General features: G+C 46.0%; 1 protein-coding gene and 1 pseudogene across 4 annotated transcripts in view; one reads left to right on the top strand and one right to left on the bottom strand.

Moving 5' to 3' along the window:
• LOC116048142 overlaps positions 1 to 20,470 on the top strand; it is a 568,688-nt pseudogene that overhangs the window by 76,720 nt on the left and 471,498 nt on the right.
• The window catches only part of LOC116048136 (phosphofurin acidic cluster sorting protein 2-like), a 36,905-nt gene that overhangs the window by 13,837 nt on the left and 2,598 nt on the right, over positions 1 to 20,470 (bottom strand). Inside the window, exons 2-17 of one of the 4 annotated variants that reach the window (XM_036000534.1) lie at positions 19,157 to 19,244; positions 17,773 to 18,117; positions 17,286 to 17,411; positions 15,405 to 15,567; positions 13,602 to 13,696; positions 12,826 to 12,909; positions 12,256 to 12,315; positions 11,510 to 11,676; positions 10,309 to 10,390; positions 10,053 to 10,115; positions 9,445 to 9,533; positions 6,031 to 6,154; positions 4,669 to 4,773; positions 4,344 to 4,444; positions 3,323 to 3,477; positions 2,483 to 2,593 (exon numbers count right to left, since the gene is read on the bottom strand). In XM_036000534.1, coding sequence (XP_035856427.1) covers positions 2,483 to 2,593; positions 3,323 to 3,477; positions 4,344 to 4,444; positions 4,669 to 4,773; positions 6,031 to 6,154; positions 9,445 to 9,533; positions 10,053 to 10,115; positions 10,309 to 10,390; positions 11,510 to 11,676; positions 12,256 to 12,315; positions 12,826 to 12,909; positions 13,602 to 13,696; positions 15,405 to 15,567; positions 17,286 to 17,411; positions 17,773 to 18,117; positions 19,157 to 19,244 — 1,958 coding nt within the window. The remainder of the gene's footprint in view (positions 1 to 2,482; positions 2,594 to 3,322; positions 3,478 to 4,343; positions 4,445 to 4,668; positions 4,774 to 6,030; positions 6,155 to 9,444; positions 9,534 to 10,052; positions 10,116 to 10,308; positions 10,391 to 11,509; positions 11,677 to 12,255; positions 12,316 to 12,825; positions 12,910 to 13,601; positions 13,697 to 15,404; positions 15,568 to 17,285; positions 17,412 to 17,772; positions 18,118 to 19,156; positions 19,245 to 20,470) is intronic. The other 3 variants (XM_036000535.1, XM_036000536.1, XM_031297117.2) reach the window with 3 other exon arrangements.

The following is a 20,470-nucleotide window of genomic DNA, read 5'->3' as shown; positions in this document are numbered from 1 at the left end:
ATCTGTAATCAGAGACACATCTGTAATCAGACACATCTGTCATCAGAGACACATATGTAATCAGAGACACATATGTAATCAGAGACACATCTGTAATCAGAGACACATCTGTCATGAGAGACAAATCTGTAATCAGAGACATCTGTAATCAGAGACACATCTGTAATCAGAGACACATCTGTAATCAGAGACATCTGTCATCAGAGACACATCTGTAATCAGAGACACATCTGTCATCAGAGACACATCTGTCATCAGACACATCTGTCATCAGAGACATCTGTCATCAGAGACACATCTGTCATCAGAGATACATCTGTCATCAGACACACATCTGTAATCAGAGACACATCTGTCATGAGAGACACATCTGTAATCAGAGACACATCTGTAATCAGACACATCTGTCATCAGAGACACATCTGTCATCAGACACATCTGTAATCAGAGATATCTGTCATCAGAGACACATCTGTAATCAGAGACACATCTGTCATGAGAGACACATCTGTCATGAGAGACACATCTGTAATCAGAGACACATCTGTCATGAGAGACACATCTGTAATCAGAGACACATCTGTCATGAGAGATACATCTGTAATCAGAGACACATCTGTAATCGGACACATCTGTCATCAGAGACACATCTGTAATCAGAGACACATCTGTAATCAGAGACATCTGTAATCAGAGACACATCTGTCATCAGAGACACATCTGTAATCAGAGACACATCTGTCATCAGAGACACATCTGTCATCAGAGACACATCTGTAATCAGACACATCTGTCATCAGACACACATCTGTAATCAGACACATCTGTCATCAGACACACATCTGTAATCAGAGACACATCTGTCATGAGAGACACATCTGTAATCAGAGACACATCTGTCATGAGAGACACATCTGTAATCAGACACATCTGTCATCAGAGACACATCTGTAATCAGACACATCTGTCATCAGAGACACATCTGTAATCAGAGACATCTGTAATCAGAGACACATCTGTCATGAGAGACACATCTGTAATCAGAGACACATATGTAATCAGAGACACATCTGTAATCAGAGACATCTGTAATCACAGACACATCTGTCATGAGAGACACATCTGTAATCAGAGACATCTGTAATCAGAGACACATCTGTAATCAGAGACACATCTGTAATCAGAGACACATCTGTAATCAGAGACACATCTGTAATCAGAGACACATCTGTAATCAGAGACACATCTGTAATCAGAGACACATCTGTAATCAGACACATCTGTCATCAGAGACACATCTGTAATCACAGACACATCTGTCATCAGAGACACATCTGTCATCAGAGACACATCTGTCATCAGACACATCTTTAATCAGAGATATCTGTCATCAGAGACACATCTGTAATCAGAGACACATCTGTCATGAGAGACACATCTGTAATCAGAGACACATCTGTCATGAGAGACACATCTGTAATCAGAGACACATCTGTCATGAGAGACACATCTGTAATCAGAGACACATCTGTCATGAGAGACACATCTGTAATCAGAGACACATGTGTAATCAGACACATCTGTCATCAGAGACACATCTGTAATCAGAGACACATCTGTAATCAGAGACATCTGTAATCAGAGACACATCTGTCATCAGAGACACATCTGTAATCAGAGACACATCTGTAATCAGACACATCTGTCATCAGACACACATCTGTAATCAGAGACACATCTGTCATGAGAGACACATCTGTAATCAGAGACACATCTGTCATGAGAGACACATCTGTAATCAGACACATCTGTCATCAGAGACACATATGTAATCAGAGACACATATGTAATCAGAGACACATCTGTAATCAGAGACACATCTGTCATGAGAGACACATCTGTCATGAGAGACACATCTGTAATCAGACACATCTGTCATCAGAGACACATCTGTAATCAGAGACATCTGTAATCAGAGACACATCTGTCATGAGAGACAAATCTGTAATCAGAGACATCTGTAATCAGAGACACATCTGTAATCAGAGACATCTGTAATCAGAGACACATCTGTCATCAGACACATCTGTCATCAGAGACATCTGTCATCAGAGACACATCTGTAATCAGTCGCAATTTGACGACTTTTTTATGCTTTTGTTTGCCAATTTAGTTTTATTCATGGTTTTTGTATCTTTTTCTGACGTTTATGAGGCTGTTAACAACTGCGAGAGGGCACTGATGTATTTTAGGACTTTAGGAAGGAGCAGCCTTTTATGCGAGCGTGTAAAGAGTGCAGATGCAGCATTTTTGGGAAGTAATTTTAAAAAGTAATAATACATAATGTAATACAGATGTAAAACACAACAACTCACACAGCCTGTTTAGCATGAAGATAATCTGATGTTGCTCAAAGAATCAGCATGTTTGGTACTCCTGACGTAAATAAAAGTCAGTGTTTAGATGTTTGGATGGGTCCTACCGAGCGGCGGGGGCTCCACACGGCCAAACAGCTCTCTCCAGCTGGCGTCCATGAACAGGGCGCTGAATTTACTGTCCAGGGCGGCCAGGTACTTGGCCAGCGGGTGGGCTCCTGGCGAGGACATAAGCACACAAAGCATCATGGGAAGGCTGGTGGCGAGCTGGTTAACAGGTCAGACGATGATGTGGGTAGGAAGCATCCTTTGTTTACGTTGTGGTGACACGTGATGTCACATGTCACATGTTATTGGGCCTGCTGTGACATATTTATGACAGGTTATGTTGTCAGGTTAATGTATAGTTGTCATAACAAACATCTCAAACAATGCTCACTTTGCATTGATAGTGTCTAATTATGACGGGGTCTTATACACACCTTTAAATAAAGTTTAACCCATACATTTTCATATAATGTGTGTGTGTGTCTCTCTCTGTCTGTGTGTGTGAGTGTGTGTATGTGTGTGTGTGTGTGTGTGTGTGTGTGTGTGTGTGTGTGTGTGTGTGTGTGTGTGTGTGAGTGTGTGTGTGTGTGTGTGTATATCTCTGTCTGCGTGTGTGTATGTGTGTGTGTGTGTGTGTGTGTGTGTGTGTGTGTCTCTCTGTTTGTGTGTGTGTGTGTGTGTGTGTGTGTGTGTGTGTGTATCTCTGTCTGCGTGTGTGTATGTGTGTGTGTGTGTGTGTGTGTGTGTGTGTGTCTCTCTGTCTGTGTGTGTGTGTGTGTGTGTGTGTGTGTGTGTGTGTGTGTGTCTCTCTGTCTGTGTGTGTGTGTGTGTGTGTGTGTGTGTGTGTGTGTGTGTGTGTGTGCGTGCGTGTGTGTGTGTGTGTGTGTGTGCCTGCGTACCGACGGGGAGGATGAGGAAGCGGACGTAGCTCAGCCAATCAGGCGTCTTGCTGGCCAGCTGCTCCACGAAGCAGCCGAGGACGGTGCTCAGGTAGCTCTGGTCTCCGCCCAGCGCCACCTTCACCGCCGGCGGCGTCTGGGAGTTACAGTTACAGCTGGGAACACACATTACATATTCAGACATCTTTCTCGTCAAAAAACCCGACAGAAACATCAAAAAAGTGACGTCGGGACATCAGCAAATGCAACAGAAACTTCAAAAATAGAGACAATAAAAGGACAAAAACACAGAAAGTGTTTGGTGATATAAAGATGAAGACAAACGGAAAAAGAGACCGTCCTCCCCTGTAAAGCTCCCCTATAAGTGGTATGTTCCAGCATCATTCTGACCTATATTTAGGTTGGTAGTGGCAGCGTCCTCTAGTGGTCGCAGTAGTTCACGTGCATGCTAGAAATACGACCGACGCCTATTTGTCACTCGACACGCCAGCGTGTTGGAAGAGTTTCCAGGCAAATAGAATAGGAAAAGATGTTTATATGTCATTTAGACACCAATACATATTAATAAATGACATGTTGATGTTTGAAAGTCTCGAGGTTTTGACATGAATGCAGATATAAATGTCATTTAAAAATCTATTTTTTTAAATATTGCACCTGTCAATCCAGAAGGAAATATTCTGGAGCCTATGCTGCCGTCAATCCTGCCAACGTTGTCTTTGCTGTAATCAGATCAGAATATATTTATGTTTATGTTTATGAGAAACATCCATGTGTCCAGACAAGGCTAGCAGCAGCAGCGCCGCATCAGACACCTTTCTGGTGTTAAAGACATAGAAAACACCACGCAGCTGACACGCCACGCTCACGCCACACAGCCAGTGTGCAGGAGGCCTAAGAGCGCCAAATGTTGTGGTAAGGATGTAGGTTGGGGGGGGGACTTTTCTTAAAGTGTAACTCTACGCTGCAGTTTATTACATCAGCTGTTGTGATGAATCTATGATTGCTGATGGAGTCTTACAATCTCTGGATCCGGCTGATGATGGCGCTGAACGCTGCCTGGACATCAGCTGATGACACGGTGCACACGATTGGCTGATCGAAGAGAAGCTCCGACAGATACTGGAGAGAGAGACAGACAGGAGAGAGAGAGAGACAGACAGGAGAGAGAGAGACAGACAGGAGAGAGAGACAGACAGGAGAGAGACAGATAGGAGAGAGAGAGAGAGAGAGAGAGAGAGACAGACAGGAGAGACAGACAGGAGAGAGAGACATATGTCGTTTGTAGGCAGAGAGACAGACAGACAGACAGACAGACAGACAGGCAGACAGACAGACAGACAGACCTGTCCCTGCCAGTCTGTGGTGTTGATCAGGATGATGTAATCAGGAATCTGATCATCAGAGAACAGGATGTGGTTCAGCTGATCCAGGACCGACTTCCTGGCAACCTGAAGACACACAAACACACAAAAATACACACATATAACACACATATAACACACATATAACACACATATAACCATAGGCGTTGATTTCGCCGGGGACGCGTACCTACCAGATTTCGTCATGAGTCATTTTGTACCCACCACTTTTTCTGTGCCTATGGCGAGGAAAAAGATTAACGTGGTTTAATGTACGTAAACAATGACCAATGATTATCAATTATTATAAGTTTTTTCACGTTATGACTTATAAAGCCCATGAGAACCGTGGAGAGTCAACCCACAGCCGCTCCGCTGCCCTGTTGAAAATGTGAAGCAGAAACGCTTAATGTCAGATAACGTCCATAATAACTGGAGTTTGGGTTTAATTTTTTGACAGTTTTCAGTGGTTATGAGGAGCAATATGAGAGAGAAATGTGGTAATCATTGATCATTGTTTACGTACACACACACACACACACACACACACACACACACGTAGACCCACACACATACACACACACACACACACACACACACACACACACACACACACACACACACACACACACACACACACACACACACACACAGACACACACACATACACACACACACACACACTCACACACAGACATACACACATACATATACACACACACACACACACACACACACACACACACACACACACACATACACACACACACACACAGACATATACACACACACACACACACACACACACTTATAACTGAACAGCTGATCACAGCAGAACCAGAGCTGCAGCGAGGGGACCCCACTAACACAGAACCTTTACTAAATGTATTGTACTTGTTATATTGTTATGTAAGGATGTAATTTTACTTTCTGTTAGGGTGACTTTTACCATCTGTCTAGGGACCACAGATGAAAAATAGCCTTCTGGCTAATTCTGACATATTGACAGAAATGTATATTACTATGCACTGTCCCTGTAATAAATAAATACACACAAACACACATATAACACACACAACTTAACCTGAATCTATACTAAACAAGTTAGTATATTTTAGGAAATATTTTGAGAGAAAAAAAGTTGGAATATTTGAGCATGTCTGTCTGTCTGTCTGTCTGTCTGTCTGTCTGCCTGTCTGTCTGCCTGTCTCACCTGTCTGTCTGCCTGTCTGTCTGTCTGTCTGTCTGTCTGTCTGCCTGTCTGTCTTACCTGTCTGTCTGTCTGTCTGTCTGTCTGCCTGTCTGTCTGCCTGCCTGTCTTACCTGTCTGCCTGTCTGTCTTACCTGAGGAGGAGGTGTCCTGTAGTCGTACGATGTCTCGCTGTCGATGCTGCTGGTTCTGTCTCCTTTAGAGTTCTGTCTGCCCTTCATGGACACACTCCAGGGATGGCGAGACAGACCTGTCTTACTGCAAAGAGAGAGCAGACAGACAGCTGACTACCTGTCTTACTGCAGAGAGAGAGCAGACAGACAGCTGACTACCTGTCTTACTGCAGAGAGAGAGCAGACAGACAGCTGACTACCTGTCTTACTGCAGAGAGAGAGCAGACAGACAGGTGACTGCCTGTCTTACTGCAGAGAGAGAGCAGACAGACAGCTGACTGCCTGTCTTACTGCAGAGAGAGAGAGCAGACAGACAGCTGACTACCTGTCTTACTGCAGAGAGAGAGCAGACAGACAGCTGACTATCTGTCTTACTGCAGAGAGAGAGCAGACAGACAGCTGACTGCATGTCTTACTGCAGAGAGAGAGCAGACAGACAGCTGACTGCCTGTCTTACTGCAGAGAGAGAGCAGACAGACAGCTGACTACCTGTCTTACTGCAGAGAGAGAGAGCAGACAGACAGCTGACTGCCTGTCTTACTGCAGAGAGAGAGCAGACAGACAGCTGACTACCTGTCTTACTGCAGAGAGAGAGCAGACAGACAGCTGACTACCTGTCTTACTGCAGAGAGAGAGAGCAGACAGACAGCTGATTACCTGTCTTACTGCAGAGAGAGAGCAGACAGACAGCTGACTACCTGTCTTACTGCAGAGAGAGAGCAGACAGACAGCTGACTACCTGTCTTACTGCAGAGAGAGAGCAGACAGACAGCTGACTACCTGTCTTACTGCAGAGAGAGAGCAGACAGACAGGTGACTGCCTGTCTTACTGCAGAGAGAGAGCAGACAGACAGCTGACTGCCTGTCTTACTGCAGAGAGAGAGAGCAGACAGACAGCTGACTACCTGTCTTACTGCAGAGAGAGAGCAGACAGACAGCTGACTACCTGTCTTACTGCAGAGAGAGAGCAGACAGACAGGTGACTGCATGTCTTACTGCAGAGAGAGAGCAGACAGACAGCTGACTGCCTGTCTTACTGCAGAGAGAGAGCAGACAGACAGCTGACTACCTGTCTTACTGCAGAGAGAGAGAGCAGACAGACAGCTGACTGCCTGTCTTACTGCAGAGAGAGAGCAGACAGACAGCTGACTACCTGTCTTACTGCAGAGAGAGCAGACAGACAGCTGACTACCTGTCTTACTGCAGAGAGAGAGAGCAGACAGACAGCTGATTACCTGTCTTACTGCAGAGAGAGAGCAGACAGACAGCTGACTGCATGTCTTACTGCAGAGAGAGAGCAGACAGACAGCTGACTACCTGTCTTACTGCAGAGAGAGCAGATAGATAAATGGCTGTCTGTCTCACAGCAGAGAGAGAGCAGACAGACAGCTGACTACCTGTCTTACTGCAGAGAGAGCAGACAGACAGCTGACTACCTGTCTTACTGCAGAGAGAGAGAGAGCAGACAGACAGCTCACTACCTGTCTTACTGCAGAGAGAGAGCAGACAGACAGCTGACTACCTGTCTTACTGCAGAGAGAGAACAGACAGACAGCTGACTACCTGGCTTACTGCAGAGAGAGCAGACAGACAGCTGACTGCCTGTCTTACTGCAGATAGAGAGCAGACAGACAGCTGACTACCTGTCTTACTGCAGAGAGAGAACAGACAGACAGCTGACTACCTGTTTTACTGCAGATAGAGAGCAGACAGACAGCTGACTGCCTGTTTTACTGCAGAGAGAGCAGACAGACAGCTGACTGCCTGTCTTACTGCAGAGAGAGAGCAGACAGACAGCTGACTACCTGTCTTACTGCAGAGAGACAGAGCAGACAGACAGCTGACTGCCTGTCTTACTGGAGAGAGAGCAGACAGACAGCTGACTGCCTGTCTTACTGCAGAGAGAGAGCAGACAGACAGCTGACTACCTGTTTTACTGCAGAGAGACAGAGCAGACAGACAGCTGACTACCTGTCTTACTGCAGAGACAGCAGACAGACAGCTGACTACCTGTCTTACTGGAATGAAAGCAGACAGACAGCTGACTACTTGTCTTACTGCAGAGAGAGAGCAGACAGACAGCTGACTGCATGTCTTACTGCAGAGAGAGAGCAGACAGACAGCTGACTACCTGTCTTACTGCAGAGAGAGAGCAGACAGACAGCTGACTGCATGTCTTACTGCAGAGAGAGCAGACAGATAAATGGCTGTCTGTCTCACAGCAGAGAGAGAGCAGACAGACAGCTGACTACATGTCTTACTGCAGAGAGAGCAGACAGACAGCTGACTACCTGTCTTACTGCAGAGAGAGAGAGCAGACAGACAGCTCACTACCTGTCTTACTGCAGAGAGAGAGCAGACAGACAGCTGACTGCCTGTCTTACTGCAGAGAGAGAGCAGACAGACAGCTGACTACCTGTCTTACTGCAGAGAGAGAACAGACAGACAGCTGACTACCTGTCTTACTGCAGAGAGAGCAGACAGACAGCTGACTGCCTGTCTTACTGCAGATAGAGAGCAGACAGACAGCTGACTACCTGTCTTACTGCAGAAAGACCTGTCTTACTGCAGAGAGAGAGCGGACAGACAGCTGACTGCCTGTCTTACTGGAGAGAAAGCAGACAGACAGCTGACTGCCTGTCTTACTGCAGAGAGAGAGAGCAGACAGACAGCTGACTACCTGTCTTACTGCAGAGAGAGAACAGACAGACAGCTGACTACCTGTCTTACTGCAGAGAGAGCAGACAGACAGCTGACTGCCTGTCTTACTGCAGATAGAGAGCAGACAGACAGCTGACTACCTGTCTTACTGCAGAAAGACCTGTCTTACTGCAGAGAGAGAGCAGACAGACAGCTGACTGCCTGTCTTACTGGAGAGAAAGCAGACAGACAGCTGACTGCCTGTCTTACTGCAGAGAGAGAGAGCAGACAGACAGCTGACTACCTGTCTTACTGCAGAGAGAGAACAGACAGACAGCTGACTACCTGTCTTACTGCAGAGAGAGCAGACAGACAGCTGACTGCCTGTCTTACTGCAGATAGAGAGCAGACAGACAGCTGACTACCTGTCTTACTGCAGAAAGACCTGTCTTACTGCAGAGAGAGAGCAGACAGACAGCTGACTGCCTGTCTTACTGGAGAGAAAGCAGACAGACAGCTGACTGCCTGTCTTACTGCAGAGAGAGAGCAGACAGACAGCTGACTGCCTGTCTTACTGCAGAGAGAGCAGAGAGACAGCTGACTACCTGTCTTACTGCAGAGAGACAGAGCAGACAGACAGCTGACTACCTGTCTTACTGCAGAGACAGCAGACAGACAGTTGACTACCTGTCTTACTGGAATGAAAGCAGACAGACAGCTGACTACCTGTCTTACCTCGGTGATATCTGTGTCTGGGACTCAGATTTACAGAGTTTGGCAGCTGGTCCGACATCTGTTCCCATGGCAACGTCATCCACAACTTCCTGTTAAGAGAAGAAAAAGACTTCAGACTCCACCCACACTGCTACCATAATAATAATAATAATATTGATATTAATATTGATATTAATATTAATATTATTAATAATAATAATAATAATAATAATAATAATAATAATAATAATAATAATAATAATAATAATAATAATAATAGTATTAATAATAATAATAATACTAATAATAATTCTAATAATAATAAAAATGATATTAATAATAATAGTTGTTAAATAATAGTGTTAAAAAGCTCAAAAAATGTCAAAAGCGCAGAAATAAATCAACAAAGACTTCAGGAGAAGGGACAAACAGTGAGTTAGGGTTCCAATTTTTTTTTTTACCCAGAAAAAAAAAAATGAGTTGTGCGTGTGTGTGTGTGTGTGCATGCGTGCGTGTGTGTGCATGCGTGCGTGTGTGTGTGCATGCGTGCGTGCGTGCGTGCGTGCGTGTGTGTGTGCATGCGTGCGTGCGTGCGTGCGTGCGTGCGTGCGTGCGTGCGTGTGTGTCACCCCAGGGCCGGCCTCCTCTCCTCTGGACTCTTCGGGGCCGTCTGCAGACAGCAGCTCTGCTGCCTGAAAACAACAGCATGCAGTTACAGCCTGGGACCAGCAGGGGGCAGCACAATTATTATTATCATGCTGGATAAATGACATCCTCAAATATATTCAGTTGACTGTCCCAGAGGAGAGAAGAAACTAGAACATATTCACAGGTTTATTAAAAGAAATGTTGGTCACATTATTGGTATTATTGAGCTGAACTCACAGCTGCAGTTTGTTCTTTCTGTCGGCTCCTCTGACTGTTGACGCTCCCGGTGTCCGTCTGAGAAATCTCCTCGAAGAATGGCCTGAACAACAACACATCAGCACAGGGAGCTCAGATTTTTACTCTAAGTGTCTGACAACATTATGGGAAGGATCCCTACAGAGATAGACCTTTTAGTTAAAGAGTAAGATCCTTTTAGTTTAACATGAAACAGCCCCGAAATCACCATCACCAAACCCACCAGACTCCATGTCAATAATCAGGACTTTTATCATCGTAAAACACACTTCATTCAAAGTGGACAGAAACTAAATCAAACTATCAAAAGCCGTCTTGGTTCATCTTTCCACTGTTCCAACAATCACCACTCTGGTTTGGTTGAGATAACCCTTAATTCACCCATTTACATGTGGAGATATGCTGCCTCTATACACGCTAAAAGTCCTGATTATTTACATGGAGTCTGGTGGAAATATGCTGGCTCTATACACGCTAAAAGTACTGATTATTTACATGGAGTCTGGTGGAAATATGCTGGCTCTATACACGCTAAAAGTCCTGATTATTTACATGGAGTCTGGTGGAAATATGCTGGCTCTATACACGCTAAAAGTACTGATTATTTACATGGAGTCTGGTGGAAATATGCTGGCTCTATACACGCTAAAAGTACTGATTATTTACATGGAGTCTGGTGGAAATATGCTGGCTCTATACACGCTGGTGATTTCGGGGCTGTTTCATGTTAAACTAAAAGGATCTCAGGTTAGGTTGTTGGGATAGGGTCAGGAGTTTCCCTTTAATGTAGTCAAAGTCACAGTGGAGGTGTGTGTGTGTGTGTGTGTGTGTGTGTGTGTGTGTGTGTGTGTGTGTGTGTGTGTGTGTGTGTGTGTGTGTGTGTGTGTGTGTGTGAGTGTATCTGTGTGTGTGTGTGTGTGTGTGTGTGTGTGTGTGTGTGTGTGTGTGTGTGTGTGTGTGTGTGTGTGTGTGTGTGTGTGTGTGTGTGTGTGTGTGTGTGTGTGTGTGTGTGTGTGTGTGTGTGTGTGTGTGTGTGTGAGTGTATCTGTGTGTGTGTGTGTGTGTGTGTGTGTGTGTGTGTGTGTGTGTGTGTGTGTGTGTGTGTGTGTGTGTGTGTGTGTGTGTGTGTGTGTGTGTGTGTGTGTGTATCTGTGTGTGTGTGTGTCTGTGTGTGCAGCGGGACCTGAGTTTGGGTTTGGGCGTGCTGATGATGCTGTCGTTGTCGTCCAGCTCCGGGCCGCTGTCACTCTGGTTGAACATCTCCAGACTGTCGTAGAGCAGATCCAGGTCCTCCTGGTCCAGGTCCTGCTGGGTCTGCTGAGCCCGGCCCACTGGGTCTGAGTCCAGAACCTGCAGCAGATCACATGGGCAGGTAGGTAGGTAGGTAGATAGACACATGCAGACAGACAGACAAGTAGGTAGGAGGGTAGACAGACAGACAGACAGGTGGGTAGGTAGACAGATAGACAGACAGACAGACAGACAGGTAGACAGACAGACAGACATACAGACAGGTAGACAGACAGACATACAGACAGGTAGACAGACAGACAGACAGACAGACAGACAGACAGACAGACAGACAGACAGACAGACAGGCAGGCAGGCAGGCAGACAGACAGACAGACAGACAGGTAGACAGACAGACAGACATACAGACAGGTAGACAGACAGACATACAGACAGGTAGACAGACAGACAGACAGACAGACAGACAGACAGACAGGCAGGCAGACAGACAGACAGACAGACAGACAGACAGACAGACAGACAGACAGGCAGACAGACAGGCAGGCAGACAGACAGACAGACAGACAGACAGACAGACAGGTAGACAGACACAGACAGGCAGACAGAAGAACTTCTGTGAAACGTGAAACGTGAAACGTGAACTTGGTCAGTGACGAGGCAGCAGCAGCGACTACAGACCTCATCAGTGACTTTGAATCTCTTCAGCAGAGCCACAAACTTCTGTTTGAATTTCGGTTGCTGAGAGAAAGAAGACAAGAGAGACGTTTAGTCACCTGATCAAACTGCATTATGTCCTTACTATCCTTCATTCACACACACGACATTTAAAGGTCCTGTAGGTAGGGTTGTGAAGATCCAGGACTTAGCCAAAAAATGTGAACATCGACAACTTCTCAGTCGCTGCCCCATTTCTGCTAAAGCCCAAAACGGTCTCCTAAGCCCCTCCCCCCACAAGGGAGAAGGAATGCGTGTGCATGAGCAGTGACTGACACTCAGTTAGACACCCCCCCCCGGCCCTGATTGGTGCATCTGAACAGTTAGACACCCCCCCCCCCCAGGCTGTAGGTGGAGCCAGAGGAGCTGGATTTATTTTAATGACCTGCTTCATGTAGTTCTACTAGAACATAGGGTCAGTTTCAGCAGATATGACAGAAAGTTAGTTTTAGAAGTCTTACTTACTGCATCTTTAATGCTGCACCAACAACTACGTTTGATTCCTGGAACCAGCGTCTCCGATTGGTTCCTTACCTGAGTCAGGGAGGTTGTCCGGATCATTTTCCTGCAAAACTTCTCCGTCTTTCCCTGGACATCGTCATCATCATCGTACATGTCCTGAAACACAGCGAGAGGCAATGTCCCGTCATTAAGAATAACTCAAACATGATCAGCTGTTGGTTTAACCCACAAAAACTTTCTATATCAGGACTATGGCAAAAGAAGGTGGAAAAAATTGACAAACGTTTTTTTTTTAAAGATGCTGAAGAAAGTGACAAAAGAAATCTGAAAAGTGACAAAAAAACATCGCCAAAAGTGACAAAAAAATTGGAAAAAAGTGAAAAAATACATAGAAAATTGACAAAAACATAATTTAAAAAACGCCAAAAAAGTGACAAAAAAAATTGAATAAAATCAACAAAAACGTCGAGAAAATAATGTCGAAATTTCGACCCAGAAAAGCACAAAGTTGCAGGTCGACGGGACGACAACACGAGGACTAACCGTTAGTTAAGATGTTTTGATGTTAGATTTCAGCTGCAGAGAGACAGGTGTGTGTTTGACAAAATGCATCATTCAAAGAATCAGGTAAACAACAATAGCACGTAAACATCAAGACTAATTCTTACAAATATACAGTATAAATATGTATAAAAACAAAATATTAACAAATGACATACATTACATGAAACAAATATATAGTAAAAGAGGTCCAAGTAGACATAATATCCCATTCAGTCCGAGGTTTCAGAGGAAAAGCTCTCCAGTTTCAACAGTCTGAGTGAAGACAGGTGTGTTGGGTCACTCACCTGGGGAGGAACTGCATCATCGCTCACTTCCTGTTCGGAGGAGAAGCTGTCGTCATCGTCCTCCCAGTAGTTCTCCGTGTCGGGGGAGCGATCTGCTGCACAAACACACAAACACTGACGACGCACAACAACTCTGACTGAAGGCATCCGAAGGTTGTTACCTGGACGGCAGCTCAACTTCAGTTTTTAGAAACTAAGTACATTCACTCAAGTAGCTCACTTTAGTACAAACTAGTGCTGTCAAACAATTGAAATATTTAATCGCGATTAATCGCATTAATGTCATAGTAAACTCGCAATTAATCGCAATTAATCGCACATTTTGATCTATTCTAAATGTCCCTTGATTTCTTTTTGTCCCATTAATTTTTCTCATTTTAATGCTCTTATCAACATGGAAAAGTGGATCGGCTTGCTTTGTGCTTTTGTCACCTGGCTTTGACGAGGGGGCGGAGAATTCGCATCAGCCGTGTGCTCGGCCATCAGCTGTGCTTGGCCATCAGCTGTGTGCTTGGCCATCAGCTGTGTGCTCGGCCATCAGCTGTGCTTGGCCATCAGCTGTGTGCTCGGCCATCAGCTGTGTGCTTGGTCATCAGCTGTGTGCTTGGTCATCAGCTGTGTGCTCAGCCATCAGCTGTGCTTGGCCATCAGCCGTGTGCTTGGCCATCAGCCGTGTGCTTGGTCATCAGCCGTGTGCTTGGTCATCAGCCGTGTGCTTGGCCATCAGCCGTGTGCTTGGCCATCAGGTGTGTGCTTGGCCATCAGCTTTGTGCTTGGCCATCAGCTGTGCTTGGCCATCAGCTGTGCTTGGCCATCAGCCGTGTGCTTGGCCATCAGCCGTGTGCTCGGCCATCAGCTGTGCTTGGCCATCAGCTGTGTGCTTGGCCATCAGCTGTGTACTTGGCCATCAGCTGTGTGCTTGGCCATCAGCCGTGTGCTTGGCCATCAGCTGTGTGCTTGGCCATCAGCTGTGTACTTGGCCATCAGCTGTGTGCTTGGCCATCAGCCGTGTGCTCGGCCATCAGCCGTGTGCTCGGCCATCAGCTGTGCTTGGCCATCAGCTGTGTGCTTGGCCATCAGCTGTGTACTTGGCCATCAGCTGTGTGCTTGGCCATCAGCCGTGTGCTTGGCCATCAGCCGTGTGCTTGGCCATCAGGTGTGTGCTTGGCCATCAGCTTTGTGCTTGGCCATCAGCTGTGCTTGGCCATCAGCTGTGCTTGGCCATCAGCTGTGTGCTTGGCCATCAGCCGTGTGCTTGGCCATCAGCCGTGTGCTTGGCCATCAGCCGTGTGCTTGGCCATCAGCCGTGTGCTTGGCCATCAGCCGTGTACTTGGCCATCAGCTGTGTGCTCGGCCATCAAGTGGTATTTCAGACTGGACGTGCTGTGATGATAGCTCAGTTCACAACGACAAAACACACGGATCACTTTGGTCTTGTCAATGGAACCATTTGGCAACTTTTTAAAAGTAAACTTTCCATTCAGAATCTTATTGGCATCCATTTCGGTGTCTCGCGCTCGCCATCCACTCAAAACGTAACGTTAGCCTACTACTCTTTGGCCGGCTTTTGACAGCACTAGTACAAATTCAAGGTACTTGTACGTTACTTGAGTATGTTAACATCCTGCTACTGTATACTTGTACTCTGCTACATAGCCCTGACCCTCTGGGGGCCAGTGTGTGTCGTGTTGCGTAGCTGCTGTCTTCTGTTATTTGTGTACTTTGGTTTCCGACCAATCAGGAGCCAGTATATAACGAGCGCCTGACACAGAACAGAAAGGTCAGCGTCGCCGCTCTCCTCACCCGAGGCTTTGGCCTTGTTGCCATGGTGACCGCCCGTGTCCTCCTGCTCGATTGGCTGGCTGGAGAGACCCTGGACGCTCAGCTCCGCCGCGCGCACCGACACGTCCTTCAGGTTTCTATGGAGACCGAGGATGTGTGCGCCGTGCACCGGACGTTGCATCACCTGGAAACAGACAGAAGGATGACAGAGCGCTCCGTCTGTAACCGTTAGGATTTAACACTTGAAATAAAATGTCATCATAATCCATCCAATAGTTGTTAAGATGTTCCTGTAAAATACGGCTGTAAAATTTTGCACATTATGTCCATAAGAGAGACAGATACATGAACACATCTTTAAAAAGATCTATATACCGACAAAATAAACTGATTAACCCTCCTGTTGTCCTCCTTTCAAAAAGTTTCCATTTCAGAAATTTGGGTTTTCTTTCAACCAAATTGTCAAAGAAATTAACGTGGATGGTTCCATACAAACATTACTCTTCACAAGTTAAATAAATAATCAGTTCACTACCTTTACTGAATGAAGGTATTTTGTTTTTAAATTGCTGAAAATAAGGGTTAAAAAGATCTATATACCGACACATTACAAAATAAACTAATTAAATAATGTCCTATATAACGTAAAACTTAATTTCTCTCTTTCTCTGGAGCGTGCAGGAGGCAGGACATGAACTAATTTGGTTTTAAACAACCGAGTTTCTCGCCGTTCCTATCCTTGCCTGACGATTTTGGTGTTGGTTCTTACCAACAGAAGTTCCCGAATCTTGTTGTCTCTCTAGTTAGACATTTGGCACGTTTTTCTTCGCCCTTGTTTGTTTACGACAGGTAACGCCAGCCGCTTGATAGAAACATCGTCAACACGCCCACTCGCTGTAGTGAACTCTCTGGAAGAGAGGGAGCTGAACGTTAACGGTTTGGGTCTACAGCAGGGATTTCCCCTCTTCTTCCCAGCATTGGACTCTTTGGGCCCTATTTTAATGGTCTGAGGTCACGGCGTGAAGGTCCTGGTGCAGGTGTGTTTAGGGCGTGTCCAAATCCACTTTTGCTAGTTTAACGGCAGAAAAAAGGGTCCGTGTGCCGGGTGCATGGTTCTAAAGGGTTGTACTTAGTGTCTTCATTAATCAGAGGGGTGTTTTGGGCGTAACATGCAATCAACCAATCAGAGATCATCTCCCATTCCCTTTAAAAGCCAGGCGTGTTTGGACCTTGGAGCATTGCTGTTATGATGGAGGATTTACACCGTAATATTTTTATTAGTAATCTTCTGCATGTGTGTGCTGCTGTGCGTCCCTGTGCGTGTGCGTGTGTGTGTGTGTGTGTGTGCTGCTGTGCGTCCCTGTGTGTGTAACAAGCATAGTGTGCACGAGCCTAGGAGCATTTTACTAATGCTCTGTTAAAATAACAATGAAATGCTGCGTTATTGACTTTAGACCAGGTTTTTGTTGGTCAATGGTGCCATCACTTCCTGCTGCCTCAAGATAGCAATACTCCCAGAATGCACCTGAACACACCTCCCTGTAAGACCAGCACGCCCAGAATGCACCTGAACACACCTCCCTGTAAGACCAGCACGCCCAGAATGCACCTGAACACACCTCCCTGTAAGACCAGCACGCCCATGGGCCACAGATGGGAGACAGGTGCATTTGCTAATTAAACGACGTGGGCGCTGGACGGGCTTTGAGCTGCGCTGCGCCGGGTGCAGTATAGGGCCCTATATGTTTTCTCCACTAGCAGTTATCAGTTTCTCTTCACTGACCAATGACAAGCAAAGAAAACAGGCTCCGCCCTCGTACAGCCGCCATGGCTGCACATAATTGGACAACAGCCCTATTGTGCAGAGTGTTGGAGTGACTGCTGCTCAGCGGCCTGCCGTACCTCGGCCATGTTGATGACTCCCACGGCGAGGGTTTTGTAGCCCAGGATGGTTCGGTTCTTGTACCTCTTCCTCCTCTGCAGCATCACATGCAGACGGTTCACATCTCGCTTTAGGAAGTGAGCGTACTAAGAGACATCGGGGGGGGGGCAGAGGTAACAGGTGAGACTTGTGTATAGTCCTCTCTAATTATACCTAAGCAACATAACATCTAATCCCATAATATCACGGACTGAGGTGAGCTATTGCTTCTATACAACGGTCATCACGTATGGCAATATGAACATTAGAGCCGGGAATCTTCACTGGTCTCACGATTTAATTACAATTATCCTTTTGATTTGATATCACGATGCATCACCTCCATATTATTAAATATTCTATACATGGCTTTTATCAACAAGTCTGTCTGTCTGTCTGTCTGACCTGCAGTGAGAAGGTGAGCTCCAGGTCTGTCTGTCTGTCTGTCTGTCTGCCTGTCTGTCTGACCTGCAGTGAGAAGGTGAGCTCCAGGTCTGTCTGCCTGTCTGTCTGTCTGACCTGCAGTGAGAAGGTGAGCTCCAGGTCTGTCTGTCTGTCTGCCTGTCTGTCTGACCTGCAGTGAGAAGGTGAGCTCCAGGTCTGTCTGCCTGTCTGTCTGACCTGCAGTGAGAAGGTGAGCTCCAGGTCTGTCTGTCTGTCTGCCTGTCTGTCTGACCTGCAGTGAGAAGGTGAGCTCCAGGTCTGTCTGCCTGTCTGTCTGACCTGCAGTGAGAAGGTGAGCTCCAGGTCTGTCTCCATCAGGCCGTCTGGAGGAAGAAGGTACTCGTTGGATCTCAGCGTTCTCTTAGAGCCCTGAGAGACGGACGGGAAGACGATGCAATCAGTCATTAAATACATTCCTTCAAAGTTACGGAAAAATCTTGAAATCAAAATCAGGAAACAAAAAAAGGTTTCATGGTAGCAAGGGTTGGGGGGGGGGTGTAACTGGGTTCAACATGGGGGGGGTTGAGATCTCCAAATATCTAGGGCGGTCCCGGCACACGTCTGCATGGATTTATTATTTTTTAAACGTCAAAAGGCGAAATAACATGAAAAAAAAACGACATAACCTCCAAAAACAATTGCAACAAAAAAATCCAAAAAAGCGACAAACACACACAACAAGAACAAACTGTGAAAAAAAATCAACAACTCAGAAAAAAAAGCAGTAAAAATATTAAAAAGGAACAACAATTTTGGAAAAAGCCCAGTTTTGATTATTGGGCGGGTTGTAAACCAGAAGGAGAAGCTCTGCTACTGCTGCATCTTGGGCGGAGGGATTTGCTCGCAGCACCTGAAGCCCCGTGGTGAGGAGCAGAGAGGAGCCGTGCTCCGCCTTCTGAGAATATAGTTCCTAGTATGTATACGTTAGAAGATGGCTGTGTGTCATGTGACCTTGTTATTTGTACACGCTGTGACTCTACAAATCACAACATGTAAATAGGAACATGTTGGCGTTATTTTGTCACTTAGCCGGTTACCGCCAGGATCTGGGCTAAACTAGGCTAGATGGAGCCGGTTACCTCCAGGATCTGTGCTAAGCTAGGCTAGATGGAGCCAGTTACCTCCAGGATCTGGGCTAAACTAGGCTAGATGGAGCCGGTTACCTCCAGGATCTGTGCTAAGCTAGGCTAGATGGAGCCGGTTACCTCCAGGATCTGTGCTAAGCTAGGCTAGATGGAGCCGGTTACCTCCAGGATCTGTGTTAAGCTAGGCTAGATGGAGCCAGTTACCTCCAGGATCTGTGCTAAGCTAGGCTAGATGGAGCCAGTTACCTAGTCCCAATAAGTCGGCGTGTTCCTTTAAGGATTTGGGCTGGGATGTGAGAGACATCAGGAGAAACAGACGTTACCTGGATCTTAACAGCGATGACGACGGAGCTGAGCTCTCTTCCCAGCTTCTTTAAAACCATCAGCCTCTTCAGAGTCAAACTGCACAGCCTGGAGACACGAACACAGTCCTGTCAGAAATCATTACATTATCAACACACACACACAGGGCTTCGCTATTAATACAATATTTAATAGTTTAATAATACAATAGTGTTTCAGTCAATTTTATAGCATTTGAAGAAGAAATAATTCACATTAGGAATTTTAAAACCTACGTTTCTTTTAAATGTAACTTAAAGAAGTTGCTAACAGGTCATCAGGACTGTCGACATTACATGTAGACACTAAATCTTGCTGCTACTTTGTCTTCCCTGTCCTGCCTGTTTGTGCCACTTGTGCTATGCCTTAGAGCAGTAGTTCTCAAACTTTTTTCAATAATGTTCCCCTTCTGAATTGATTCTTTAAGCCAAGTACCCCCTGACCAGCGCTAATCATTTTGGTAGAAAAAAAAAGTCTCTATAAAGAGGAACAGTACAGCGCTGTCAGCGATAGATTTACTAAACTACAGCCTTGGACCTGGAAAAACATTTAAATGCTGATGAGAACAGGAGACAAAAACTTGGAAAGAGACGGTAGAAAGAAGGAAGGAAGGAAGGCAAGAAAAGGTCAAAATAATATCAAAAACAGTGACATAACTTTGAAAAAAGCGAGAAACTTGTAAAAAGTAGAAGGAAGGATAGATTAGGTCCAAAGAAGGAGACACAAATGTCACATTTTGGTAGGAAAAAGTCTACATAAAGAGGAACAATGTTCTGGACAACAGCCTTCTCACGTACCCCCTGCAGTCCTCCAGAGTACCACTAGGGGGACACGTACCCCCTGCAGTCCTCTAGAGTACCCCTAGGGGGACACGTACCCCCTACAGTCCTCCAGAGTACCCCTAGGGGGACACGTACCCCCTGCAGTCCTCCAGAGTACCCCTAGGGGGACACATACCCCCTGCAGTCCTCCAGAGTAGCCCTAGGGGGACACGTACCCCCTACAGTCCTCCAGAGTACCCCTAGGGGGACACGTACCCCCATTTGAGAAACACTGCCTTAGAGGTTGTCTGTTACATGGACTGAACGTTTAGCTTGGGTGTGTATGTGTCTCTGTGTGTGTGTGTGTGTGTGTGTGTGTGTGTGTGTGTGTGCGTGCGTGCGTGCGTGCGTGCGTGCGTGCGTGCGTGCATGCGTGCGTGCGTGCGGTATTGATGTTGATATTGACCAACTGTTCTTGTTTATATGTCGATCTTGTCATTTTTTATTTTTTACATTTATAGTCAATTTTACTTG

The sequence above is a fragment of the Sander lucioperca genome, chromosome 4 (genome assembly GCF_008315115.2).
Source record: "Sander lucioperca isolate FBNREF2018 chromosome 4, SLUC_FBN_1.2, whole genome shotgun sequence".
NCBI classification, from domain to species: domain Eukaryota; kingdom Metazoa; phylum Chordata; class Actinopteri; order Perciformes; family Percidae; genus Sander; species Sander lucioperca.
This window is presented reverse-complemented; position numbering and strand designations above follow the sequence as displayed.